The following is a 27,996-nucleotide window of genomic DNA, read 5'->3' as shown; positions in this document are numbered from 1 at the left end:
GACCTGTGAGGCCCATGGCAGACTTCTGACTCCCAGAACCATCGGAACAGGTGTGGTTTTAAGCCAAGTTGGCAGGGGCGCCTGGGTGGCTCAGTGGGTTAAGCCGCTGCCTTCGGCTCAGGTCATGATCTCAGGGTTCTGGGATCGAGTCCCGTGTCTGGCTCTCTGCTCAGCAGGGAGCCTGCTTCCCTCTCTCTCTCTGCCTGCCTCTCTGCCTACTTGTGATCTCTCTCTGTCAAATAAATAAATAAAAAATCTTTAAAAAAAAAAAAAAAAAAAAAAAGCCAAGCCAAGTTGGCAGCTGCGTGTTCCAGCAGCCGCAGGAAGTGAGTAACGGAAGCTGAGCGTGGAGCCCAGGAGGCACTGGCCCTGGTCACCCGTCCCCTGGGGAGATGCCCTTGACTTCACCTGGACTGTCCCCTCCCCTCTCCCCAGGCTGGCCCCTCCCAGACCCTCTCCTCCTCTGCAGAGAGAGAGGCCTATGGTGGCCAGTCCCCTGGCCACCACCAGCCCAGTGACAGACTTGAAGTTTGAGGCCCAAATGTGATTTTACCATCAAAAACACCTTGTAGCCCCCCAGCCGGCAAGAAGCCCCCTTACATGCCTTTGCTTCCCATCTGCCTGTTCCCACACCAGGCAAGATGGGGGCCTGTCCTCTGCTGCCCCATCTCGGTCCCTTCCCTGCCCCACTGTGACTTGACATTAACTCCAGGTTGTCAGGTGGCCACCTAACACGGGTCCCAGAAGACTTGACTGGCTGGGGCAGTCCCATCCACAGAGGCGGCACACACACCTGCCCCCAGCGAGGGGTCCTGGCTGAGTCGGGGGCTGCTGAACGCCAACACGGTGGCTGCCTCCTCTCCCGCGGGCGCAGCAGGAACAGAACTCGACAGGGGCCGGTCCAGGTTAAGTGGGGTCCAGGAGTTCTACCAAAATCCCCGCACCCCCAGGCCTCTGATGTGCTCTGATGTCTCGGTGGGGTTGCTTACAGCCCCAACACAGGGCCGCTCCAGGGCACAGGGGCCTGCAGCTGTCCATGTCTTCTTCCCCAAGAGTGACCCGACCCTGAAGTCGATCTGGGAGCTACAGTTCCAGTCCCGGTGGCCGAACAGATGGGCAGCAGGGATAGGCCGACAGAAGCATTGTCCGGAAGCTGTCACCTTGAACCAGGTCAGCACAGAGGCCAAGGATTTTACAGCCAAGAGTGGGGACAGTGCTTCTGCAAGGTGTGACCCTTTATACAAACGACCGAGCCACATACCGGGTAAGGGAGAGTGCACCTGCCAGCCCAGAGGATGGGACCACGCACGAGGAACGACGCTTTAAAAGACGACAGATGCACCGGGTCAGGGCTGGACAATAAGTTTATACACACCCACATCGGTCGAGGAGCCGCCGCGGGCTCCAACTCATTTACAAGCATTTCATCACAGCGCCTGCTTGGGGGGCCCACAGGCGTGACCAGGCTGTCCCTGTACAGATCCTCACATCGCAATAATGCTTTATTCAAGGGCAGATTAATATGCAGCTTTTTGGGGGGAATTTTTACAAATACCAAAAGGAACAAATCAAGCATCCTCTATAAAACTTTCCAGACCTCCGGGGAGGCCTGCGAAGCAGGACAAAGTGCTCTTTACACAGGACTCATAGGACTTTCAAGTATCCAAGAGGCGTTTGTGAATGCCCTAACCATTCTACCTACACACGCCGGGCCAGCAGAGCACTCAGCAGGGGCTCTCGCTGGTGTCCATTCCCACGGACCCCCCAGCTCCAGAAGTGGTTCCACACGGGGCCGGAGCCTCTGCAAGGCAAGAGAAGGAGGGGCCTTTAGCTGCCTGTACCCCCAGACTGGGTAGGGGCCCAAATCACTGCCCCCACGCCTCCCTTCAGACAGCTACACTCAACTACGGCCCTCAGAGCCTGTCCCCTCCTCAGCTCACTCGGCAAGAGTCAAACGTTGGCCTCCCTCACTGCCCCCTCCAGGTGTCCCTGACTCGGCCCCTTCTACACCCGAGACCACCCCAAGACTCCACGGCTCCCCTCCTGCAACCCAGCCCAGGGGGTGGCGCTGCGGCGCAGCACTGCCGATTCTCTGGGAAACTTCTGGAACAGCACCACAGCGTGGTCAGCATCCAACTGCTGGCCCGTTACTGTACCTATTTCTGCCACGGCTACTGGAGTCCAGTCCCGCTCTGCACGTGGCAGCTTTCGGACAAGCCAGATCCTACAGACCTGGGACCAGAACGCACTGCCCACCCCCCCCACCCCCCGCAGCCAGCCCACTCAGTGCCTCTTGGGGTCTCTTAGCTCCGCCCCCTTGTTTACAGACAGGAGGAGTGTGGGAGCGATGGGGCGTGCGTTCTCTTCCTGCCAGATTCTCACCCCTGACATCCGAGATGTCCAGGATCACACAGTCGCCATCCTCCTCTTCCTCCTCCTCCGTGTCTGCCTGGAAGCCATCGAGGTCCCCGGCCCCGACCTGGACAGACAAGGGGTCACGGACCATCAGCAGCAGCAGCAGCAGACGGGCCGTGTGCACCCCCCAGCCGATCTGGCGACAAGCTGCAGGGGTGTGCGTCAGAACCTGTGCGCAAAGGAGCCTCGGGGGGCGGGGGGGACGGTTCTCGCCGACGACCTCATTCAGATCTCCCAAAACGACCACCAGCATCATTTACAAAAATAATTGGCCGATTCCGAATCAGCAATCTGGCTTTCTGGTTTGATCTGAAGATACAGCGATAAAACGCCCACTTTCACGTTCTCTTGAAATAAACGGGGGAGAACTCCGCCAGCCAGCGCCGCCACCTCTGCCCAGGGCTCAGCCCCGCTGCCCGGCCCCCGGCAACTGTCATCACTCGTGTTCGGACCACTGTTGCCAGTGACGACACCATCCGAGCCTCTGCGGGCAGAGTCTCCCCTGCCTTTCCGGACCTGTGTTCATCAGCTTTTACCAGACGAGACAGAAGGACCACGTGGAAAAGGGCCAATTTTAAACACCAACCATCCGTACAAGTGCCCCTACTTTATGTAGATGAACAAAGAACCAGCAGAAACAGAGATGGGCTTATTTCAAAAGGGGAGGCTCTTTCTCCAAACTCCCAGAATTCCTCTGCCACAGAAACGGGCATGTATTTGCCTGGAAACGGGGCGACGGCGCAGGAGCACGCGGTGTGCAGCCTGCTGGCCTGGCAGGGCAGCCCCGCGGACATGCCAGCGGCCCCCAGAGCACGCAGCACCGATGCCTCCAACCACTCGTTTCCAGAGAATTCACTGGCTAAGAGCACAGCCGGGCTCTCCCCATGCTGATTGGGAGGCCCTCGGCAGGTCTGCGGAGCAACGGGAACGGAGTCTCCCGTGCGCCGCCACTTTGCAGGGGGCTCCCCAGCCGTAGCCCCCCACGCACAGGACAGGTGCTCAAAACTGTGGCTACCGCCCGCGGGGGCCCAGGGCCGGCCACACGCTCTGGGCTTGGAAAGGCCTTTAGCCACGACCAGGAATGAACTCTGTGGAACACCTGTTCGGGGTCCTTTTGATCACAGGCGATTTCGGACTGGAAAGGGAAAACAGGGCCTCTCCCCATTTCAGAATAAAATCAAAACCCAAAGCTCGAGTCCCCCCGGGGCCACACAAGACTGCAGTCCTGGTGCCTCGGCCGGCCCTGTTCACCTGACTGATCGTGACGCCTCGTGAACATGCGGTGTAGCAGGCCGGCGGTCAACTCAAAAGGATCTTTAAATTCCCACAAATTTGAAAGGAAAAAAAAAAACAAAAAACCTGAAGCAAAAATTTGAAGAAAAAAAAAAAAAATTCCCACAAGTTAGGAAAGCTCAACCCCATCTAGAATCTGTGCGGACGTTGACGGCTTGACAGCAGTTATCAGCAAAGGTGGGGAAGTATCAACGGCTTTACCGGAACCCAAGCCGAAAGGCTCCACAGGCTCCGGGCCTCCAGTCTTACCTTCTGGAAGTTTACCTGCATCAGGCACGTTTATGTGGGTGCTGTCAGCAGGGGGCGCCCCGGCTAAGGCTGCCCCCAAAGCCATCGCCCGACCCTGCCCCTGCACGGCAGAAGCCGAGTGAGGCCGCCTGGCCAGTCCTGTGAACCCAGCTAAGCGGAAAGTCTCTGCTGCCTTGGTCTGCTGGCGGGAGGTGCGACAGCCATGTGTGACCACGGAGACAAAGGCCACACGCTAAGGAAGGAGGGAGTGGGACACAGGAGGAGCCTGTCATTACCCTTGCTGAGGACAAACCACCCCCACCCCCTGGTGCTGAAGCTGACGCTGGGGCCCTGTGAGCGGCGGCCCGACACCAGGACCGCCGAGCACTGCGTCCCCCTCTGCGGACCAGGGGTGAGGCTAACTGCCCACGGCACGGCTCCCAGAACACCCCCAGAACCAAGGCGCTCGGAGCTTCCCTCCCCACGAGGCACACACTGTGCTGGCCCACACTGAGGTCCTGGGCCCGGCACACGGCATTTCCTAAGGGGCTTCTGGTATTTATTTAACTTTGAAGATTTATTTACTTATTTGAGAGCCAGCGAGCACGCACGCGCAGAAACAGGAGGGCAGAGGGCCGGAGGAAGAGGGAGGCTCCCCGCCCAGAGCGACCAGCAGGGGCGGGCAGGCTCCACCTCAGGACCCAGAGGTCCGCACCCCAAGCAGGAATCAGGAGTCGGACCTGTCACTGACCGAGCCACCCAGCCGCCCTCCGAGGAGCTTTTACAACGCAGACCTCAGGGCAGCTAGGTCAGCGGTGTGTCTGGCTCAGGTCATGCCCTCAGGGGCCTGAGATCGAGTCCCGCTGTCTGGCTCTGCGTTCAGCAGGGAATCTGCTGAGGACGCTCTCTCGCTCGCTCTCTAAAAAGTAAATAAAATCACACGGAGACCCCAAGTTCCTCACTCAGATGTGCTGAATCAGAATCACCGGGCCCAGGACGCCCAGAACTCCGAAGCTTCGGCCCACTCTCTGGGCGGTACTTGTGCCCGGAGCAGTTTTAGAATCCCAGGGGCAGCACGTGAGCCCTGGTGGGGCTGGAGGGGGGTTCACTTGCTTTGTGGCCTTCGGTTGAGTCCCCAGCACTGCTGAGCTGCTGGAGGGCCCACCCGTGAACAGGGAATGGAAGCACAGGCAGCTGTTCACACGCAGACCATCAGGTGAGATGCCCCATTGCGCGGATTCCCGGACACACAACTGGGGTTTTCCTTTCCTGGCGGCTCAGCACGGGAACAAAGCATCTTACAGACGAAACGCAGGGATTCCCATAAAGCGCCTAGCCTAGGACCTGGCATTTGAGGGAACATGTAGTAGTGGCTAAAACCATTGTTTCCAGGTCGCCTGGCTGGCTCAGTGGGTTAAAGCCTCTGCCTTCTGCTCAGGTCGTGATCTCAGGGTCCTGGGATCGAGCCCCACATCGGGCTCTCTGCTCAGCGGGGAGCCTGCTTCCCCCTCTCTCTGCCTGCCTCTCTGCCTCCTTGTGATCTCTGTCAAGTAAATAAATAAAATCTTTAAAAAAACAAAAACGAAAACACTGTTTGCCCTGAAAGCAAGGACCACCATGGGGGAGAGGGCACCATGGAGCTCAGGATGCAGCCGGGGCCGTCCCTCAAGCTCGGGTGAGACTCCACATCCACGAACCGGACAAGGACGCGGCAGGGCCCTGAGGGAGGGCCGCCTACACAAACGGACAAACAAGGCTGTTTTCCAGCCCCACCATTTTCAAGCTGGGGTTCCCACTGCTGGTTTCAAGCAGAGCTGGCCATACCCAGGCTCCGTCTAGGACTGCTTGGGGACCAACGGTGCAGACCGTGGGAAGGTTCCGCCGCTCACACACAGACCGAATACCTAACAGATCTACCAGAGCCCATCACCGGGCTGAGGCCCAGGGAAGTATCTGCGTGTCCCAAGCCCTGCCTCCTCACGGTGTAGGCTCCCCATGGTGTGAGGGGCGAGCCGTGTCTGCAGGCAGGGTGGAACCCTGCACACAGCCCCGCGCTGAGGACACAAACAGTCCTGGTTTAAGAGGAAGGTTTCCAAGGGGTGGAAGGCCTCGTCTGCCTGCAGCAGCAGGGAGAAGCCAGGCGTCATTCCAGGAGCAAGTTCTCCCGCCTTTCTGTTCTAAAAGCCACTGGATTTTCTAAGCTGAACGATGCCTCCTGTCTGAGAAGCCGCGGCAGGAGCTGGGGGTGTGGGGGCACCACCACCCAGCCCGCGGCATGCAGCTCCCCAAGCCACACGACGCCCGTGGAGGGCACTGGACACGAGCCAGAGACACGGCTCCAAAGACCCTTCCTCGCACCCTCCTCGTAAAGCCTGTAACCCTGAGACGCGCCTGCCTAAGACAAGCACCCGGGACTCGCGCCGCAAAATAGGTTTCCGGTAAGAGTAGATGCGTGAAAGGAAGAAACTCATCACATTCCTATTCCAGCAGGGGAAAAAAACGCACATCCAACAGCAGTGAAGGCTGTGGCGGGTCCCCGCCCCTCTGCACCCGCAGCCGGCCTCGGAGACGGGGCCGTCCCCGCGCCCCCAGGTCCCCACACTCGGCTCCTCGCACTTGCTCCTCCCGGCGCCGCCCGTCTGTGACCAGGCAGCTGTTCGGGCGACAAACCGCGGCCTGTGCTCCCAGGCGTGATTCTGCTCGCCACTGTGTGGACGAGGTCGAGCAAAGCCCCAGATGGGTCAGTGCTTCCAACGACAGGAAGTGAAGGTAAAAGCAAAAACAGATAAAAAACTGAAAAGTCTCCACACAGAACACTGTTGGGGGCTAAAAAGAAATGAGCCATCGGGGCGCCCAGGTGGCTGGGGACCGGGCAAACACGCGAAATCGCTACACTTTCTGCTCACTTTTGCTGCGACTCGAAAACTGCTCTAACAAAGACACTTCACAGAAATTGAAAGCCCCCGTGGGGGGGTCTCCGCCGGCCCGCCCCGCCCCTCACCTGCCCGTCGTGCCTGCGCTTCTTCATGAACTGGGTGATGCACATGCTGCCGGCTGACTTCCGCTTCAGCGAGACGGGCGTCCCCTGGCTGGGCCCCGTGGCAGGGACGCTGCCACTGTCCTCCCTGGTGGCCGAGGGCACCATGGTGACGTAACTCCACTGGCACGGCACGGGCAGGTGCTCCTGGCCGAAGGTCTTCAGCACCGGCGCGTGGACGTACCAGCACATCCTGAAGTCAGGCCTCTTCTCGTACACCGAGTTCTCGGAAATGATCCGCTTGAGCCTGGCCTTGGAGGGGACGGCGGCGTCCTCGCTGGTGGTGGGGGTCTGCGGGCGGGAGGAGCCGGGGCTGGGCGGGCTGGCGGAGCTGCTGTCGGGACTGCCCGCGTCCCTGCTGAGCAGCCCCCGGCGGCAGCACTCCTGGAACTCCCGGATGATCACTTTGCTCCCGTTCACATTCCCGTGCAGCAGCGGGAGCAACTGCGCCAAGACTGGTGGGGGCAGGGCGGGGAGACACGGGGAGAGAGAACACATGTCGCACGAGGCTCCCGGGCTGTCACCGAGGTCAGAGACGCGGTCAGCTGCCAGGTGGCCTTTCGAGGTGAGCTGCGGGAGGCTGGGCAGCCCCGGTCTCCCGAGGCGGGATTTCTCTCGATAAACGAGCATGCCTCCCTCTGCGTGCCCAGCTCTCCCGAGTCACGGGGCTCCCTGGGCTCCGAAGAGCGAGGAGGCAGCGGCCTCAGGGATGTGTGACCTCAAGCCCCGCCCTCTGGGGAGTGTGCTAATTAGAGGGCCCCATCCTGCCGTCCTGCCGGTAGCATCAAGAAAGCAAGAGATGCGCTCAGCCGGCGCTGCTTTCGTGATTGGCCGACAGGCCTCCTGCATCGCGGTCCAGCCACCCAGCAGTCTCCCTGGGACCAGGGCGCTGGGAGCCTGATGCCCTCCCGTTCCTGGCAGGTGCCGGCACTCACTCTGCTGGTCTCTCTTCTCCCGTCTGGAAGCCTTGGGCGTCTGCTCCTCCTCGGAGGGGACTGTCTCCAGCAGGCACGCCGTGAACTGCTGCAGAACCTTCCGGTCGGCGCCCCCGTCCTTATCAGCTGCCCAGACGCAGCCGATCTTTACCGGCTGGAGCACGCGGAACCTCTTCCCTTTCGCCAAAAACTCGTCCCACTCTTTGGCCTTCAGTTTCTGGCGAACCTTGTGGTTCTCTGGGTCAGCACACTCCTTGCAGGGCAGACAGCAATGCTCTCTCAGGGTTCCCAGGCCCCTGTGCCCTCTCGTCCCACCCCCGGGCCAGGGAGAGGGACGAGCACGCTGGGGCCGGGCATAGCCGTCCACATGTCCCGGCCCCCGCCGTGTCCTGCACCCCTCTTCCCAACATCACCACCGGGAAACAGCGCAGTGCCTTCCTAGATGCAACGGACACTGGCAATCGTGCCCTTTGCTCTTTGGGATGCGCCCTTCCTCTCTGGCCATGACTAGCAGAGGCTGAAGTATTCTAGCCCCTCCAGTAAGCCACTCGAGGTCACTCTAGACTTTCTGGGGACGGTGTGATGCCAGGGCCGTCCAATCACCAACCACAAACCCAGTTCACCCTCCAGGCCAGGCCCAACACCGCTCTCAGAGAGGGGTAGGCCCACGGGCTCCACAGCCTGCCTTGCTGTTGGAAATGTATGAGGAACACCCGTCCCTCCAGCCTGATTTGGGAGAGACAAAACCACTCCCCCAGGCAACGGCATACTTCTCCATTGTCCACTGTCCCAACACAACAACCTGACCGGCTGTCGGAGCCCTAAAAGCAGCCATCTGCCAGAGTCTAGCAAGTTGGTGGCAGGGGTTGGGGGTTAACTCCAAGGGGCACGGGGGGAACCATCTGGAGACACAGAAAGTTCTAGATTTTATTTCAGGTGATGGATTTACAAATGTCCATCATTAAAGCTCACTGTGCTCAATAACTAAGATCTGCATGTTTTCTTATAAGTTCGTTATACCTCAGCTGGGAAAATGTAAACAAAACCAAAGTGCTTTAGCATACATTTCCTGGCCTCTGACTCGGGTTTCTCCTCACGCCACTGCCCCATCTGGGATTCTCTCCGATCTCTGTAGACCCCCATTCCCCTCCTTGGGCAAAACTCAAGCTCCGGCCCCTGAGACCCCACAAATGACTAAGTGTTTGGGTCGCAAAGCGCACATGGGCCGTCGCACCACCGTCACAGCCCCCGCACTCGCAGCCCAGCTCGGCCCAGCGAGCGCTCTCTGGAACGGTCACCTCCCCATGCTCCCCCTCACCTCAGTGACTCCCTCGTCCTCAGATAGGTACCCATGGGGCACGAAAAAACCATCATCTTCATCTTCATCGTCTCCCACTTCGTCATCATCATCCTCAAAAAAGAAAAACGGTTCATAATATGTGGCAACAGAATATATACCTCATTTAAAATGTTAACCTGTGAACATCTAAGGTAGGAAAAGGCACCTACTGCCTTGACCGTCATGCTTATGGGTGCGGGGTGAAACCCCGTGAATGTACCCCATTTTTTTTTTTTTAATATTTTATTTATTTATTTGACAGAGAGAGATCACAGGTAGGCAGAGAAGCAGGCAGAGAGAGAGGAGAAAGCAGGCTCCCTGCTGACCAGAGAGCCCAGTGAGGAGCTCGATCCCAGGACCCTGGGGTCATGACCCGAGCCGAAGGCAGAGGCTTTAACCCACTGAGCCACCCAGGCGCCCCTGTATCCCATTATTTGAGGGGGGCAGCAGGGGTATGTGTCAGGCAGAACACAAGCGAGTGAAGCCACCCAGACGTAAGACAGGAGGGGTGGGTGGGGACCAGGCAGACCAGGGGTCAGCGTGCGCCATCTCACGGGCCGGACACTGCTCAGTCCCACTGCCAGGTGGGCTAGCGTCACGAGATAAGATTTTCCAGTAGATGCTGGAAATCTGGTTGTTTTTAACTATTTTTAACATAAAGATTTATTTATTTATTTGAGAGAGTGAGTGAGCACAGGGTGGGGGTTGGGGGGGGGCAGCAGAGGAAGAGGGAAAGGGAGAGAGAGAGAGAATCTCGAGCAAATGCCCTGCTCAGCGCGGAGCCTGACACGGGGCTCCACCTCACGCGCCTGAGATCACTACCCGAGTCGAAACCAAGAGCTGGAAGCTCAGCCGACGAGGCCAGCCGGGTGGCCCCGGAAATCTGGGTGTCCCCACCGCCGGTCAGACACAGGCTAACTGTGAGTGTGAGCGCAGCCTTCTGGGCGGGAGCCGAAAGCCGTGCAGGCGCGTGCTCACCCCCTCGCTGTGGGAGAGGGACTCTCCCGGCTCCTCCTCTTCCCACTCCTCGTCACTGTCCACCTCATAGTCCAGGAGCTTCTGAGGAAACAAAGACGCAGCGCGTCACGGCTCTTTCGGGGCCGGCAAAGCAGCAAACGCTGGAACGGCAGAGACGCAGAAAGACAGACGCGCCGGGACCAGCACCGCCGCCGCCGCGTGCTCACCCGGTCTTGGGCCCAGGGGTCCCTTGGATGGATGACGGTCGTCTTCTTATTCCACGTCCCCCAGTACGCCGGCCGGTGATTCTCGGAAAACTGTAGGAGCTTCATCCTGCCGAACTTCCTCCTGTCAGGAACGCCGTCCGCCTTGCCGCTCTCCACGATCACCACGTCGCTGAGGAGGAGACGGAGCAATGCGTCTCCCTGCTCCGCGCCGCTCGCCACCCCGGCTTCTCAGGGAAGCAGGCCGGCAACGTTTTCCAGAGATGGGAAACCACCTGCTCCCAAGAAAGCTAAGGGACATTCATTCCAGGGACACAGAGCAAGAAGGGGGAAATAAGATCACCGAGTTCCTGGCCCGCAGGATGTACAGAAGCGGGCTCCCAGAGAACAAGGGGGCCGACAAGAACAGGGCAACTGCTCCCAGGGAGCCAGGCCGGCCAGTCTGCCCAACGCAGCAGTGGCTTTCGGCAAGGCCAGCAGCCCCGACACTCAGCACTGAGGTTTCGGCTTTAGGCCCCGGAGGGAGACAACCGGCCACGGTGAGCCCGCAGCAGACCAGAAGGCAGGGCTCTGCCTCGGGCCCCCTGGCACTTTCCAACTGCGCTCTGATGTCACCAACAGGCAAAAGACGGTCTCCCCGGCCACTAACCTGTTATGAATATTGGTGTTTCGGTTTGAAACCATGGTGGGTCCGGACCTGAGGGGCTGCCGGCCTTTCAGATCCTTCAGGAAGGAGAACTCGCCGTTCTGTTGCTGGAGGAGCTGGTCCAACTGAGCGCAGAGGTCTTGGTCGAAGGCAGTCCGAAACCGAGGGGCGAGAACCATGTGCTCTTTAATTTCAAAAGGGGCGAACTTCCCGCAGGAGCCAGCCAGGGTCTGAAATGGAGAAGACGACGTGATGCATGCCAGGGAGGGCGCCGCCGGGCACACTGCACAGGGATGCTCCTTTTCACTTTCATCCAGGTCGCTAAGTCCCGGGAGACACACAAAAGGCTACACGCTGTGTGATGTCATGTACACAAGTTTCTGGAAAAGGCAAAACTAGAGGGCCGGAAGTCACATCAGCAGTTGCCGGGGGCTGGGGGCCCAGCGGGGAGGAGGGCGCCGACTACAAGGAGCCAACTGGGGGACAGCAACACTTCAGCTTGAGTGTGGGGGTGCTGCGGGCCCTACACGTTGTCAGAACTCACCAAATGAGTGAATTTTACTCTGCATTACACCTCACTGAACACGGCTCTTTAAAAAGCAGGGGGCGGGGCGCAATAGGACCCGCCATCCCGGGAGAGGGAACTGAACCCCCCAGGGAGTGACCGCCGCTTCCCCAGAGCTGCACTGGGACAAGACGACTCACGAGCCAGAGCCCATCTCAACCCTGAAGGCGGACGTGAACCTGACACATCGATGCCTGCTCCCTAAGAATCATTCATCACAAGTTCTGGTGGATTTAATCTCCCCTCTGAGTTCCTGCAGCCTCGGCTGTGTCTATCAGCGGATCGCAAAGCTGGCACATGACGACATGCGGGGTCAGGAGGAGAGGCCCCGTCTGTGAAGCTCAGTATAAGCCAGCCAGCCTCCGACCTCACTGAGGAGAGAACACTACGGTAACCGCCTTCACCATGGCCGCACAGAGGGCCGTCTGGGAGATGCTCCAGGATGGGATCCAGGCTCCAAGATTTTGCAAATCTCCCTGGTGATTCCCAACTTGCAGCCAAAGCCAAGAACCAGCCGACGGCCTACCTCGTTAGTGAACGGGCGCTGGGCTATCGAGCACCCATACGGGACAGAGTTAGGGCCGGGCCCATAGGACCAAGGACTCCAGCCAAGCTAAGGAACTACACATAAAAAACAAACAAATAGTGGCCTGGGTGGCTCAGTTGGCGACTCTTGATCTCGGGGCTGGGAGTCTGAACCTCACACTGGGTGAAGAGATGATTTTTAAAAAATATTTAAAGATTTTTTTTTTTTTATTTGACAGAGAGAGATAGATCACAAGCAGGCAGAGGCAGGCAGAAAGAGAGAGGAGAAAGCAGGCTCCCCGCTGAGCAGAGAACTGGATGCGGGGCTCGATCCCAGGACTCTGGAATCATGACCTGAGCCAAAGGCAGAGGCTTATTAACCCACTGAGCTACCCAGGCGCCCCTAAAAAAAAATCTTTTAAAAACAAACAGTGAAAACTAGAACAAAAAACTGGGAAAGAGATGATATCTGTCTATGCCAAAGGGTACACAAGGCTTTGTAACCATAAGCCAACCGCCATAAAAAATTTGGGGCGCCTGGGTGGCTCAGTGGGTTGAGCCGCTGCCTTCGGCTCGGGTCATGATCTCAGGGTCCTGGGATCAAGTCCCGCATCGGGCTCTCTGCTCAGCAGCGAGCCTGCTTCCCTCTCTCTCTCTCTGCCTGCCTCTCTGTCTGTCTACTTGTGATCTCTCTCTGTCAAATAAATAAATAAAATCTTTAAAAAAAAAAAAAAAAAATTTAAGGGGCGGGACGCCTGGGTGGCTCAGTGGGTTAAAGCCTCTGCCTTCGGCTCAGGTCATGGTCCCAGGGTCCTGGGATCGAGCCCCGCATCGGCCTCTCTGTTCTGCAGGGAGCCTGCTTCCTTCTCTCTCTCTCTGCCTGTCTCTCTGCCTACTTGTGATGTCTGTCAAATAAATAAATAGAATCTTAAAAAAAAAAAAAAAAATTTAAGGGGCACCTGGGTGACTCTGTTGGTTGTGTCTGTCTTCGGCTCAAGTTATGATCCTGGGATCCTGGAATCAAGCCCCACCTTGGGCTCCCTGCTCAGCGGGGAGCCTACTTCTCCCTCTCCCACTCCCCCTGCTTTGTTCCCTCTCTCGCTGGTCTCTGTCAAATAAATGAATAAAATCTTAAAAAAAAAAAAAAAAAGCAGACGTGCAGACAGGACTGTCAGTGACAGTCACCGTGCCACTGATGGGGCACCCATGGGGCAATGGCTATAGACTGTGACACCAACCACACTATGAGAAGTGGCAACACAAAGAACGAAGCCGACCGAAACGTGCCAGCAGGGCAAGAATCCAGGATTCAGCGATGTAAACAAAGCAGGGGCGGAACACACACGATATGTACATAAACACACAAACATATGAAGACATGTAAATGTGCAGAAAGCTCTAGATGGACACCCTTGCATCAGAGGAGATGAGTTACCTCTGGAGCGCAGAGGGAGGGGGAGGGAAGTCTGGGGTCTCCGGAAGCAGATGCTGCTAGAAGGCGACAGATGCCAGCTTGGAGAAGCAGAACTCTGTGCTGAATTCTAAACTGCTGTTTTATGCTTACTCTCACCTCCCACCCCAAGCCTCAGCTCCCGGAACGTAAGCACTAGGTCTTCTCTGACACCTTCCCACACAGCTCCTAACGCAAAACTGTTCAGGAAGCAACCTCCGAACACTTGGCCGTGGTTTTACCAATGTGCCATTTTTCGCCTTTTCAAGGACAGAGCGAATGACAAAATATGGCGTCTCCAGCCTCCGTCAGAAATAAAACCTCCCTCTGTAAGCAGAGACCCCCTCTTGATGAAAGGGAAGCTCCCTAGTCAGAAGATACCCTTGTCCTTTTCAGAAGGACGAACGTGACAGAGAAAGTCGAGCCGGAGGAAGCCGGGCGCTCACCTTGGGGGCCTGCGGGGTCTTTGGCTTCTGAAAGAACCTCGTGATTTCGGCCTTCTCTGCTTTAATGCGCTGCAGTGGAAGAGAAGATGAACACGAAGAAGTGAGGAGAGACGGCGGCCCGGGAACGGGAACCCAGCATTTTCAGGTGAGAGCACTCCTCTGCTGCCAGCTCTCCCAACCCGCCAAGGCCCGGGGGCGGCCGACACTCCGCGTGCCCGCGAGCTGCAGCTGGAACCCCCGGGGCCACCTGGCTTCCCCAGGCAGAGGGGACGCCCGCAGCGGTCCTGTGACAATAACCTACCTTCTCCTCTTCCCGCAACCGTTTTTCCTCTTCCTTTTTCCTCTTCTCCTCCAGCTTTGCCCTGGGACACAGGAAATTCAGCCTCAGCCCGGCAGCTCGACTGTGCAAACCCAGCCCGCCTTGGGAAGGCGCAGCTCCGGTCCCGGACAGGCCCGTGCGTGCAGGGGTGTGTGCCCGTGGTTGGGGAGGGTGCATGCTCCCCTCTCCCCCCACGCCCCCCCACCCCTCCTCCAAGGGCACACGCACTCCAGTGCCTCTTGCCGCTCCTTGCGCCGCTCCTCCTTGAGCCGCTGCTTCTCCGCCTTCTCCTTCTCGTCCTTCTCCCTCTTCTCGCGCCGCTCCTTCTCCTTCAGCTCCTTCTCCTCCTCCTTCTTCTTCTTGGCCTCTTCCTTGGCCCGCTTGGCCTCCTCCTTCAGCTTCTCCTTTTCTTCTTTCTCCGCCCGTAACTTGAGCTGCTTGCCCAAACGCTCCCTGTCCTGCACCGAGAGAGGGTCCCACAGCTGTGTCCCTGCGCCCGCAGGCAGTGGAGGACGTGGAGAGGTGGCCCACCCGGGAGGGACCCTGCCGGCCGGCGCCCTCCCACACCGGCCGCTGGGAGAAGAGTGACGGCCACCAGCCAATGCTCACAGGACCTTCTGCGCAATTTGAAATAAGCTTCACTCAAAATACCATCTTTAAACATGGGGCAGAGTTTATCTTTTTGCTTAATTAAAAACAGTGACATAAGAACCTCCCCGCTACCTAATCAGAAAACGATGATAAAATAAAGACACAAAAATACCTGTAGGTTTTGCTTCCCTACCTTTAAAACGAAAGCATTTTTCTTCCCACCCTCCCCAAACCAGATCAGATTATAAGGTTTATTTTTTTTCCTCTGAAATGGAAGATCGGGATGAGGCAGGGACTGGGAATCTGCTAAGTCAGGGGGAAAAATGAAAACAAACAATAAAAGCAAAAAATGAATTTGCTTTTATCTTTACATCAGTTCCTCATTCCAAACAAGCGGCACACGGCCTGAGGCACTGCGTCATTATCTAAGCCCCAGCTCACTCTGGTAGGCCAGACACCTGCCAGAGACACCTGCCAGACACGGGGGCACACTTTCTGCCACAGAACCAGGGAAAGTTCAAGGACTATTTATGTCGGAAATGGGTTTCCCAACATCAGGAGCCTGGCAACTCCGCTTTTGGTCTGGGCATAGGACTCTGGCCTCGTCTCTAGGGAATGTCCCACCTTCTGCCCTAAGAAACCTCTCGTTGCTTTAAGGAAAGCCACAGAGCCTCGCCCCCTGCACCTTCCGCGGACCGGTCGGATACCTGAAGAAGGTGCCTGGACTGGGGAAAGCGTGCAAGGTGGTGAGGAGTCGTGTGGGCCCACTGCTCAGTAAGAAGGCAGAAGGCGTCGGGAAACCCGCCATACTTGAGCCCCATGTCCCTCCCCCACCCCACGTGCGTCAACCTCCAAAATTCCCCAAGAATGAGAGAAACTCGAAAACCACCACCAAAAGCCGACGCACGAAAACTGAATGCAGCCATAAGGCGGAAGCATAGGAAGCACGGGGTGAGCCCCGACCCACTGTCCTCATCACTCCCCACAGTTGGCTGGGCTGCGGAAGCCCACCGGCCTTCTCTGCTCCTTACGGCAATGAGGAAAGAGTCCTCTGCTTTGCAGCGCAAGACAGGTAGTGACCCCCAGGCGACAGAAACGAAGACTCAGAAGCAACATTAGACAGTAATTACCCATCTAGCATCATGGCCACCAGACCGGCACAGCACATGGGAAGGGGCTGGTAAGTGTCAGCTACAAAGCCCAGCTATCAAGACAGTAGGAGTAACAATGATCATAACAGAAGCTTAGAAAGGCTACGTGCAAAATCTTCACTAAAATCATGCAAGCCACATGTCCCCGGGCAGTTGTGTGAAATGAAGCAAGATTCAAAGTCATGGTCAGGACAAGCAGGGAAAGGTGACAACAGGCAAAGGAGGGGTGCAGGGGCCTTGCTTACTATTCAATACAAAAAGCACAGCAGGTTAAGTTTCTGTTTCAGGGGAAATGTCTTACTCTTTGCAGTTTGAGCTTGTCCTTCTCTGCAGAAGCTTTGAGTTTCTTAGTTATCTGAAATGAAAGATATTTCTCTTTAAACATGGCTTGTTTCAATCACTCCAGCACACGTAACATATCACACGCTTTTCTGGGAAAGAAGGGGAAGGGGGAATAAGGGGCTCACGCTACTGAGAACTTCTTTACAAAAAGCTCAGTGAAAACCTTCCCAGTGACTAGTTTCCACCAAACAGAACCCAAAACCAAAATGTCGTGGTGGGGTCATCAACTCCAAAGAACATTCACGTGCATGTTTCTGGGGATGAAACAGGAGACTGGGGAGACAGATAACAAGAACGAAGGGGGGCCAAGCACAAGAGAAACACGGCAGGCTCAGCAAAAAATAGCAGTGGACAGCCAGCCTTGGCGTCCGGCAGGTGACACGAGTAGAAGGCTTTGTATAACAGCGGACATGGGACGCACCCTCTGCGAAACGGACAGAGCCAGTAACCCGGCACAGCAGCCCCTTCTGATTTTTCCAAGAGGAGCGGATACTGGCAATTTTGTTTACATCTTCTATGTAATGTCTGAAAGTCAACACTGGGAATCAAATAAAACGCGTCTATGGCCTAGCCTCCCGTGGGCCACCAATGTGTACTCTGCCTTCCGAGATGCGGAGCAAACGTTCAGGGGAAAAGGTCAGCTTGCCGGAGGTAGCGATCTGGTGTACGATCCCTGCCTCCTAGAGCACAACAGCCTCTACCGCCCGGCTGCAGGGTGAGCACAGCCGGAAGGACTCACCAAGACGCAGCGCTGGCTTCACGGCCTCAGGTTTGAGTGTGAACAACTCAGACTACCGGCCTAAGCTACCTCCAGAGGGGAGAAGCCTGAAAACCAAACCGTCAGACAGAGCGGTGCGGAGAGCCCACACAGAAAAGCAGCAACTACCCAGGCTCCGTGGAGACAGAGAGGCAACCAGAACGTGAGACTGGAGACTTGAAAAACCAAAGGCCCATTTTCCTCGAGGTGCTCTGCCAACACTGACAAGACTAGGTAGCGATGATTCCGTGCGGAAAGCCCAAGACCTCGTGTGCAATACAACTTACAGATGAATAAATCAAGAAGACATTCTTCTTACTTGGGACACACCAAGTTTTTGGGATTAAGCCTTCCCTTAGGAAATGGCAGCAGTCACATGAAAGCCACGCGCCGGCAGGACCTCAAATGCCTCCAGCATTGGGCCAGGATGCTCGAGCCTGTCTTTACTGAGCCCGCATCAGCGCAAATGCCAGATTCTGAAGCGGTTTTACCAAGGACTTGAGAAACACCAGCCGCCTCTCCAGAGTCCGCTCTGCCTGCCAAGTCCTCGGACATCACCCGCACCAGAAAGGATTTAACAGCAGCATCTGTGAGTTGCCGCATTTCTGTCATTGTCCTCTGTGTTCAGATTGATAGTACCCAACGTGATGGCCGGATTCCCATGCGAGGAGTGCACGTGAGAGGAAAACACAGTCAGTGCCTTTGACACAGCCTCCCCTCCGCGGCGAGTCCGGGCAGGTGACGGACTCCCAGGAGCCGGCTACGGATCGACGACCGGAGCTGTGATCATTTCGTGCGGAACCAGGGTGTACCGCATCACTAGGCACCCAGATGGGCCTCACTGGTCTGACAGATTATCTTCTCGACGTTTGGTCCCAGTGTTGATGAAACTCTCCCCAAGTGGAGACCTCACGCGTCACCTGTCTGGAACTCGGCTGCCGAAAACAAGACCAAGACCCCAGCAGGAAGCTGACGCGCACACATCGACGCCCGGGTCGTCAGGACGGACCGAACCACGGGCACGAACCTCACGTGACAGGACCCGCTCAGAGCCACTTGCTCTGACTTTATGTATACAGGGAGGTCGATGTCTTCGCTCTGAAGCAGCAGTGAATGAGGTGAGGAGAGGCAGTGATGTAGCAGGAGCAGCTGGAAACCTCCCCGCAGGGGAGAGACAGCAGCGGGGGAGGCGTGCGACCTTTGCAAACCGCTCCAGCCGCGGTGGAGGGCTAGCGAGCAGGTGTCTTTCACCCGGGCCTCCGGGAGCTCCAGGTGCTACTTAACAGCAGCCCAAGGAAACAGGCAGATGGAAGCGCATTACAGTTGTTTTGTCAAGGCTGAGAATTAGAGGCAATGGAAACATCTACCAACAAGACTGACTCCTTGAACCGCAGGGTGTTCAGACCACAGGTGTCAGACATAGCAGCTAACCAGAGACCCTCCCAGGCCTGTAGAGAAAGTATCGAATGTATGGAAGACACCCCAGAATGAACAAGAAACGTATTTCCAGCACATGCTCCTGTAAGGACACAAGACGATACCGTGTATTCCCAAGGATCTCTCACAGACACCACACAGGGAAGCGTAAACTGCGACAAAGTCCTGGGAGAGCTGGGCTGGAGGGACTGTCGCGCTTCCTGTGATGTTTCCTGAACACGAAGAATCCCGCACTTGTGTAATTCAAGTTATACCCGGAGAAGTTCCAGCGATCTGGGCTCATTTGTAGAGATGCCCAGATTCCAGGAACACAGCTGTATCCACATCTTCGTTTATGAAAAAAAGAACCCTCTTATCGCCATTAAAGCAGGCTGAATTCACGGCTAAAGCACAGGCCAACTTCCATTCCAGATGGTAAAATGCTCCAATGCTACGGAGCAACCGTTTAGCCAGAAGAGCCCGCGTGAGCCCGAATTGCGTTCCTCCAGACCTGTACTCAAAGCGAGAGTCTCCGGAACCCTGGTGCTTTAATGAACACAACACACGACACAAGAAACGACAGAACGAGGCTCTCTGAGCGGACTGTCTCAGACCCCCTGGCAAGGTCCAGCGGGGGCTGCATCTTCAGGTCCCCGGAAGGGAAACGCGCACGCACGGCAGGAGCACGCCTAGGGCGTCCAAATGCAGAGATGATGGCACCAACCCCAGGACCGTGGAAGCCAAATAAAACCAAACACGTTACCTAGTAACATGAGACAATATGTAAGCTTGCGCTGAGTTTCCACCGACAATCGGGAAAAGACCAGGAGGAGAGGGAAAGTGGAGAAACACAAGTATTCCCCAAGCTAATACGGGTCAGGAAACCCAGGAGTCCCCCAGGGAAGGTGCTGGTTGAGCACCAAACACAGAACTAACCCGCGACTCGGAAACTCCTGCTCCTGGGGAGGGGGTGGTGGTGGGAGATAATGCATGAGGCTGTGGGTCCCAAGTGGACTGTCTTGGGCCCCTCCCCCAGGGAGTCTGGCTCTCACAGCACGGGGGACGCCTGATAATCACTTGGCTTTGCTCTCATCCATCTGGTGCCAACCACCACCAGGAGCTCCACTTCCACGCCTGTGACGGACCAGCTCACGGGGGGGGGGGGGGTGGCAGGGGCGGATTTTCGGCCGCAGGCTCTGGGGCCCCACAAACCTTCGCCACTCACAGGGCAAATTATTTGCAAAGCCGTGTGGTAAACACTGCCTTCTCGAGCCTTTCAGACCTCCAGGCCAGTGTTGAGAGTGAGGAGCCAACACCCAAGGCCAGAATCTCCTAACCAACCACATTCCGTTCACGAGCTCGGCTTGCCGAGGGCGCCGGCGGATAGAAATAAAACTTTCATGACAAGGCCCAACTATGTCATTTCCCAATCCTCGGGCTTGGCTACGGGTATAAAAACAAACTTAAAAAATAAAGTGCTTGAGAAGAACGGAAACACGTGTGCATGTCCTGTTTTCTAGGCTAACTGGCTGTAACACGTCACATGACAAGATCTAGGCCAAGTAGCAGCAGCAGCTGGAAGGATTTCAGGCAATTGGCCCGACCCAACAAGATGGCTCACAGCGAAAAGGGACGTCAACTCTGATTCTGAGAGCCTGAGTGACGGCTCACATGGAATTTAAAAATGTATCTCTGGGCGCCGGGGTGGCTCAGTGGGTTAAAGCCTCTGCCTTCGGCTCAGGTCATGATCCCAGGGTCCTGGGATCGAGTCCCGCATCGGGCTCTCTGCTCAGCAGGGAGCCTGCCTCCCCCTCTCTGTCTCTGCCTTCCTCTCTGCCTACTTGTGATCTCTGCCTGTCAAATAAACAAATGAAATCTTTAAAAAAAAAAAAAAGTATCTGCCAGAAAAAAAGATTGCTCCACTCTTGCCATTTTGAAAACCTAAAGAAAAAGCCACTTTTTCTTTCCTTCTAAACTCCTCAGGAGATAAAAGCCATGCAGTCACCTAGAAAAATAATTAGTCCCTTAGAGATCAAGTCTCAGAAAGTGATCAAGGTCAAATCAAGCAGGTTGGGTGGAGACTGAATGATCCAACCCGGGATCTGATCTTACATTAAAAAGCAACCAAAAACACAAAACAACCTAAGGGCACCTGGCTGGTTCTGTGGAGCGTGTGACTCTTGATCTAAAAAGTCATGCGTTTGAGCCCCACGCTGAGCTAAGCCCCATGCTGAGCTCGAGCCTAGTTAGAACAAACAAAAATGTAATATAAACAAAAATTCTACAAAACCAAAACACGGAAAAACAAAAACCAAAAAAACCCAAACCAAAGGACACCGTTAAACACACTTCTGGATTCTTGACTCATTTTATCAGTTTTACCCAGAAGACCCTAAGGGGGCATGAGAGCGGAGACAGCTGCCACCGGGCTGATCACAAACCAGCAACAGGGATAGGCATTTCGAGAATCATCTTTCTGTGGGTCCTTAAAAATGGGGCCATATTGGTTCTCCTTTGGTTCTCGTCGCTCTGGGGGCGGTTTTTCCGTGTCTAGGTCTGGGTGTCCAGGCTGACGAGAGCTGACCCTGCAGAACCCCCATTCTAGTCTTCCTGCTGTCTTGGGATCTCTTCACCAAGACTCCCTTCCATTAACCCCTTTACGAACCCACGTCAGAACAGCAAGGAGAAACGGAGCTAACAGTTGACACGACAGGTCGCAGCTGCCTGCTTCCGAGCAATCCTCATTAACACGGCCAAGTTGACTGGCACCACTCACCAGGTGTGAACAACCACGGCTACCAAGATGGCAGTTCACAGAAGACACCTGACACGCTGGTGACTAACACTGCCACCAGCACATCGCGGGGCACATGTAACCAAACACCGCTCACGGTTTTGATAGCCAAAGAATTCCCAGTCATGGGGCGCCTGGGTGGCTCAGTGGGTTAAAGCCTCTGCCTTCGGCTCAGGTCATAATCCCAGGGTCCTGGGATCGAGCCCCACATCGGTCTCTCTGCTTGGCAGGGAGCCTGCTTCCCTTCCTCTCTCTGTCTGCTTGTGATCTCTGTCAAATAAATTAAAAAAAAAAAAAAAAAATTCCCGATCAGTCTGTGGCCCCACCTGCTTGGCCACTAACCACCTGGGCCACGCAGCATCCCCAGGAGGAGAGCGAGAGGCTGAATCCCGTGGCCACTGCCACACCGGCATTCGGCAGAGATACTTACTCTGCGGATAGGTGTGCAGGTTGGGGAGGGCCTGGGACTGCTGAGCTGCTTTTTGGAATCAGACTGACCCTCGGGTGAGCTGCTGGGAGAGGAAGAACCCCGGGACGAGTGGCTTAGAACAGAGTCTTCTTCAGGGCCGGACTCCGGCGTCTCGCTCTCAGAGGGCACGCCCTGGTCTGTGGGTGTCACGGGTGGAGACTTGGCTCGAGGAGGTTTCCCAGCCAGAATATCCTGCAAGACCACCATGGGCACCTTCCCTTTGAACAGGATGCCCCTGGCTTCACTCCAACCATCCTGGTCCTTCTCTGGGCACGTTCTTGCGTCACCGGTCAGCACAGCGCAGCTTGGGGGCAAGCCTTTCTGCCCATCTCCACTCCTCTCTGGGCCCCCGGAGCCGGCACCCTCCTTCTTGGTTTTGCATGGCATGTCGGAAAGGGTCTCCTCAGGACACGCCAGATCATCCTCCGGACGGGCCTCTGGCGGCCCCCTGTCTCCTCCAGCTTCTCCGATCCCACTTACAGCCTCCGCAGAGGGAGAGGCTGCAGCATCTGGTTTACTGTGGGCCGCAAGGCCACCTAGTTGGTCATTCGAGTCCTCTGTCAAATCAATGATGACCGCGGTCTGGTCAATATTGGTTTTGACTCTGTTTCTTAAAAAGTTATCTAAGGGACCCTTCCCATTGACAAGTTTGGGACTACAGTCTATGTCAGAGCCCATATGACAGTTGTTCTCCAAGGTGTCCAAAGAGGTCTCCAGATCAGGGACTTGACTTTGGGCAGGAGCACCCTCAGAGCTCCTGGTGTCATCCGACCCGTCCTCGCTCTTTTCCTTTGGGACAAGATTCAGGCGCTTGAAGGGCAGACGAGCTGAAACAGAGAGAGAAGGCCATCTTTACAGGGAAGTGTGAAGGGCGACAAGCCATCAATAATTTGACATTCCATAGGCTCAACAAGCATTGACCTTGCTGGGCTGGAGGGGAGTCTGGGGGTCTGGGGGGGTCGGGACTTCTCTAGAAAACACGGATGCCCTCGGGCTCCATGGTTTGCCCCTGCCCCTGATCCTTTCACCTCAGAGACTGCTGCCCTTAACGTGACTCCCCTTAACACCAAACTTGCTATCAGTCATCATGGGAAGAGGAAAACAGCTGCAGCGGAACCAGATACCAAGTTTTAAACACCAGAAACCATAGTTTCTGTATATAGTTACTTAGCGAGTCTGGCCTAAGGGCAAATAAACACTCTTTTTACACCAAAGGATTTGAACACATTTATCATCCTGTACAACTGTGGTTCAACCAGGGGCAGCTGCGTGTGCCAGGGATTTCTGGTGGAGTCTGGAGATATTACTGCTTGTCATGACTTGGATGAGCGACCAGGGACGCTGCTAAACCATACAATATAGAGGGCAGCCCCACACTGTGACAAAAAATTACAGAATGTTAACAGTGCTGATGTAGAGAAACCTAAGTAAGGGCAGTGACCACTGGATTTGCTCCCGGGAACCTAAGGAAACAGCAACATAATCACAGGGGCTCCCCAGCCTCTGACTGGAAGGTACAAATGTTATCTCGCCTCTAGCCCTTGAGCCCTGAGGACCCCAGTGGAAGGCCCCTGCTCAAAGAAAACTACAAATACAACTGAGGAGACGATGAAGGATACAAGTTAGGAACATATTTAACCCCTTCCCAGACAGTTACCTTGTATTAACTTCTTGACTGGAAAAGCTGGTCTGTCTTTGCAATCCATGGCTGTGAATGAAGTGTCAAAGGATAAGTTATTAAAAGTTGGAAGCAATTCATATGGAGCCACCTAACACGTCCAAAGTGGTTGTCCGGTGGGAGCGATTCTGCCACCCCCACCACGGGGCCTTTGGCAATGTTTAGGGACATTTTTGGTTGCTGTGAGGAGGGAGTGTCTCGTAGATACATGACAGAGATACTGCTAAATACCCTAAAATGCACAGGAGGGCACCCAAAGCAGAATTATCGGCCCCAAATGTTAACAGGTTGAGAAATTCTGCTCTCAACCTGTCACACCTTCTCATTCTGTGTGGCAACCATCGCTCTGAAACTTGCATTATTAGGTCTTCTCCCTCTCCCCTACACAATGGCAGCTCTGTGACAACACGGAGACTTGTTCCGCACTGTACCTTGCGCACCTAGCTCAGAACTGGCGCATAGTGGGACACCAATGAGCATGGTAACAGGGACAGCAAAAAGGGGAAAGATGGGGCAAGTGGCTGGCTCGGTTGGAGGAACATGCGGCTCTTGATCTCAGGGCTGTGAGTTCAAGCCCCCCATTGAGTGTAGAGATTACTTAAAAAACAGTCTTAGAAAAGAGAAGAAAAAGGGAAACAAGTACAAGCGGAGATGACAGAAAGCACTGCATTACAAATTTCACCATTAATGACCCCAAATGCCCTCCTCCAGTCAAACCATCCCCACCACCAAATCTGCAAAATCAGAATAGGACTAATTTTCTTCTTAAATAAGAGTCCATACAGGTAAAACAATTTAAAGCATGTTGAGCTTGCCAGGGTGGACCTGACGTGCTGTCAAGAAATAAGGGAGAGTATTTGCCTGCACGAAAAAAATGTCCAAAAAAGTATCAAAGCTGAGACAAAAATGACTGTAAATAGAGCTAAGTCTTTGGGAAAATATCCTTAAATTGGTTAGAGTAAGTTTAGAAGCTGACACCTGCTAGGAGATCTGGCTTGAAAAAATCTAGGTTAGTTATTTGGGGCAATCTACATACGTTTGGGAAAAGATACACACAAGTGAGTATCTTCAAAAAGCAGATCAAGGTTTCTGAAAAACTCAGCTGTCCAGAGGTGAAACTGCTCTCGCCTATTTCTACCCATTTCAAGACGGTATCATTCCCACGTCTTCGTTTACCAAAGACAGGATTTCCCCCCCTTATCTGAAGTATACATCATCTTTACCCACGTAAATTTATTTTTAGGACAACCACAAGGATTTACCGGTGTGGCCCGCCAGCTTTGATGTGAGGGGAACGAAAGTGACCTAGGCCCAGAAGCATGAAAGAGGAGCCCACCCAGGGATGTGAACCGTTCAAAGGCACACATACAATTCACACACACTCGTGTCTAAAGTTACCAAGGCTCTTTCTTCTGAGAGTACATGGCTCCTCTTTTACGGAGCCTTAAAACACCCCTTCCATTTATGGCAGGAGGGTCACGGCAAGGCGGTGGTTTTTAAATTTTTAAACCAAACATTCTTACTGCATCAAATGACCGCTCACGACGATCGGTCCCGACTTTATTGATATGAATTTTATGTCTCCGTGAAATTTCCAAGGAGCAGTGCTTCTCAACGAGGGGGCGATTCTGTGTCCCCCCCCCCCCCATCCTGCGGCCCCTTGCACTGCTCGGATACCTTTTTTGGTCGTCACAAGTAGGAAAAAGGGGATGCTAACGGGATCTAACGGGTGGCGGCCAGGGACGATGCTCAACCCCACAATGCAAGGGACAGCCCCAGTGACAACAGTGCCCAGGCTGAGAAACCCTGGAGCAGACTCGTGGACCTCCCTGTCAGCCCTCAACTCAAGGGACAGGTTGTTTATCAGGCACTTACTATGCGCCAAGCGTTGCCCCGGGGCTAGGCACAAAATGGGAGTCAAGCAAAGTAGACAGGCAGCCTAGTCCTCCTCGGCTCACCATCCCACGTTTCCCAGGCCCCGCCAGGTGCAGGAAAGCCCCCTCCCCAAGGTGCGGTGGGGGAGGGGAAGACAGGTCTTCACCTTGCATAGAGGGCAGGATCAAGAACCCGGGAGCCCCAGCTCCCGGTCGAGCCCACCATCCGGGCCTCTTACCTGGGCTTGCCCCGACCCGCAGACGCGGCTGTTCTGGTCCCCGAGCCCGTGGGCCCCCGGGCCTCAGTTTCCCCACCCGGCCAGAGGGCCGCTGCACGGTCCAACTTGCTCAGGGGACACAAACGCACTCGGCAACCTGCAGAGGCAGCCCCTCCGCCTCCCTGGGCCTCGGTCTCCCCTCCGGGCCACACCGACCCAACACCGCAGAGAGCCCTGCAAGGACGAACTGACGCAAAAGCGCCGGGGAAAATGGTCGCGGCCGCAACAATAACGTCAAGGAGGGCGCCCTTCGGGTCGCAGGGCCCTGGCTACGGCCGTAACAGCCGCCCAGACCGAACAGCCACCGAAGAGGAGCGGGCCTGGGGCCGGGAGGCCCGTCCGCCCCCAACTGCCGCCTCGGCCTGCGCAGGCCGCGCGCCGCGCCCCCCCTTCCCCTCAGCGCGGGACGGAACTGACCTGCGGCCGCTCCCCTGGCGCCGGGCGCCCCGCACTCCAACTCCTCCAGCATCGCCCCGGCGGCGGCTCGAGCTCCCCTCAGGCGGCGGAGGCGCGGGCTCTGTTCAGGCGGCCACTGCCGCTCGCCCTCCCGCCCGCGCCGCTGCTGCCGCGGCCGCCGAGCTCGTATTTGGCGGGAACCGCGGCGACCCCCGCAGCCCGCGCGGTGATTGGGCGAGACAGCATCACGTGACAACCCGCCTCGGGAAGATGGGAGCGCCGGGAGCATCCTCGCGAGAGCCGAGGCTTCCATTCCTCCCATGGCTCCCCTATTGATATTCCCGCGGAGGACCGGGGCTTCCTCTCCGCCGCCGGTCATTGGCGGGGAGGAGGTGCCCTGCGATTGGAGGCAGAAGATATCAAGCTGAGAGTTCCACACTGTGATTGGCTAGGCGCGTGGGATAGGTCGGTAGGAGGAGGGAGGGCCAGGCTCCTACGTCATGACGAAACGTTTTACGTAGGCTGGTGGGTGACAACCTGAAATTGCGGTTTAGAGGAAGAAAAGTTTTTAGTTTATGCTGATTGGTCATCAGCTGAATATTATAACTATTAAAACTATAAATGTCTTTTTAGGTGAACAACAGGAAGAAAGTAAATTCTGTGTAGCGCTTTAAAAGCATTTACTGTGCACCAAATATATTCGAGGGAATGAATGAAATGGATCTTTCTGGTGTAATCCTCAAGATTGTTGCACATACTGTTGCCTCGCCTAGAAAACTCTTCGTCGCATTCTTCCTGACTAGTTTCTATCTAACTTTCAGATCTTAGATCTACAGCTCAGAGGAGCCTTTCCCTCCCTATCCCCAGCAAGGTGAAATTCCTACAATTGGGTTCTTTCCCCTCTTTTTTTCTCCTCCTCCCCCGCCCTTTTTTCCTTACAGTTGGTGTTTTTTTTTTAAGATTTTATTTATTTATTTGACAGAGAGAAACAGAGAGAGGGAACAGAAACAGGGGGAGTGGGAGAGGGAGAAGCAGGCTTCCTGATGAGCAAGGAGGCCTGTGCCGGGCTTGATCCCACGACCCTGAGATCATGACCTGAGCTGAAGGCAGACGCTTAACGACTGAGCCACCCAGGCACCTCTCTTTTTCTTGAAGCAATTACAGCTTATTTTTTTTATTAACTTGTTATTTGATTTAGTATCTGTATTTGTCACCAGCTCCATAAGGGAAGGAATAATTTAACACTGTATCCCCAGTACCTCTCAGCGACCGATACTTTAGCAAGCTCAATAAATAGTTGAGTGAATGCATAAACTTCATTTGATTGGGCTGTGTGATCATGTAGATTAAAAACCTCACATAGAACAGAGACCTTCTGGGTCAACCAGCAAGGCTTAGAATCATTTTTTGAAAGCTTTTTAAAAAATTTATTTGGCAGAGACCCAGCAAGAAAGGGAACACAAGCAAGGGGAGTGGGAGAGAGAAAAGCAGGCTTCCCACTGAACAGGGACCCCCCCCCCCCACTGTAGGGCTTGATCCCAGGACCCTGGGATCATAACCTGACCCAAAGGCAGACGCTTAACAACTGAGCCATCCAGGTGCCCCTAGAATTAGTTTTCTTTAGCATCAATTTAATCTCTCAAGCGGAGAAGTTAGGAAAGAAGACTGACATTTAGCCCAAGTTCAGAATTCTATCGATTCTATAGATTGGATAATTAAAGTTGAATTATTAGGCATATCACTTTGGGCAGGTCATGTTTTACTCAAGGCATGAGATTTCCCCCGTATGAATTATGACATTCTAGCATTTTGCAATGATTTAAACCAGCGGGTCATCATTGAGTGCCTTTCAGAATCACATGGGGAATTTT

At 55.3% G+C, this 27,996-nt stretch overlaps 1 protein-coding gene across 1 annotated transcript; it reads right to left on the bottom strand.

The window, feature by feature from the left end:
* Positions 1 to 1,339: 1,339 nt before the first annotated feature.
* Positions 1,340 to 26,406, bottom strand: CHAF1A (chromatin assembly factor 1 subunit A). Its single transcript, XM_045992181.1, has 15 exons — positions 26,147 to 26,406; positions 23,557 to 23,607; positions 21,861 to 22,726; positions 16,423 to 16,476; positions 14,608 to 14,837; positions 14,362 to 14,422; positions 14,061 to 14,129; positions 11,078 to 11,304; positions 10,432 to 10,600; positions 10,226 to 10,306; positions 9,227 to 9,319; positions 7,909 to 8,161; positions 6,938 to 7,428; positions 2,383 to 2,479; positions 1,340 to 1,801 (listed from the first exon to the last, which is right to left on the bottom strand). The coding sequence occupies exons 1-15, from the start codon at positions 26,196 to 26,198 to the stop codon at positions 1,725 to 1,727; spliced, it is 2,871 nt and encodes a 956-aa protein (XP_045848137.1). The 5' UTR covers positions 26,199 to 26,406; the 3' UTR covers positions 1,340 to 1,724.
* Positions 26,407 to 27,996: the final 1,590 nt, after the last annotated feature.

The sequence above is a fragment of the Meles meles genome, chromosome 20 (genome assembly GCF_922984935.1).
Source record: "Meles meles chromosome 20, mMelMel3.1 paternal haplotype, whole genome shotgun sequence".
NCBI classification, from domain to species: domain Eukaryota; kingdom Metazoa; phylum Chordata; class Mammalia; order Carnivora; family Mustelidae; genus Meles; species Meles meles.
This window is presented reverse-complemented; position numbering and strand designations above follow the sequence as displayed.

Bases quoted from the DNA above. Each gene is read 5' to 3' on its own strand.
- CHAF1A (XM_045992181.1), bottom strand. From the start codon at position 26,198: ATGCTGGAGGAGTTGGAGTGCGGGGCGCCCGGCGCCAGGGGAGCGGCC. The intron at 8,162-9,226 runs GTGAGGGGGAGC...CTGCCCTGCAAG, and splicing joins AGGACGAGGGAGTCACTGAG to GAGTGTGCTGACCCAGAGAA. The intron at 1,802-2,382 runs GTGAGAATCTGG...CTTGCCTTGCAG, and splicing joins GGACATCTCGGATGTCAGGG to AGGCTCCGGCCCCGTGTGGA.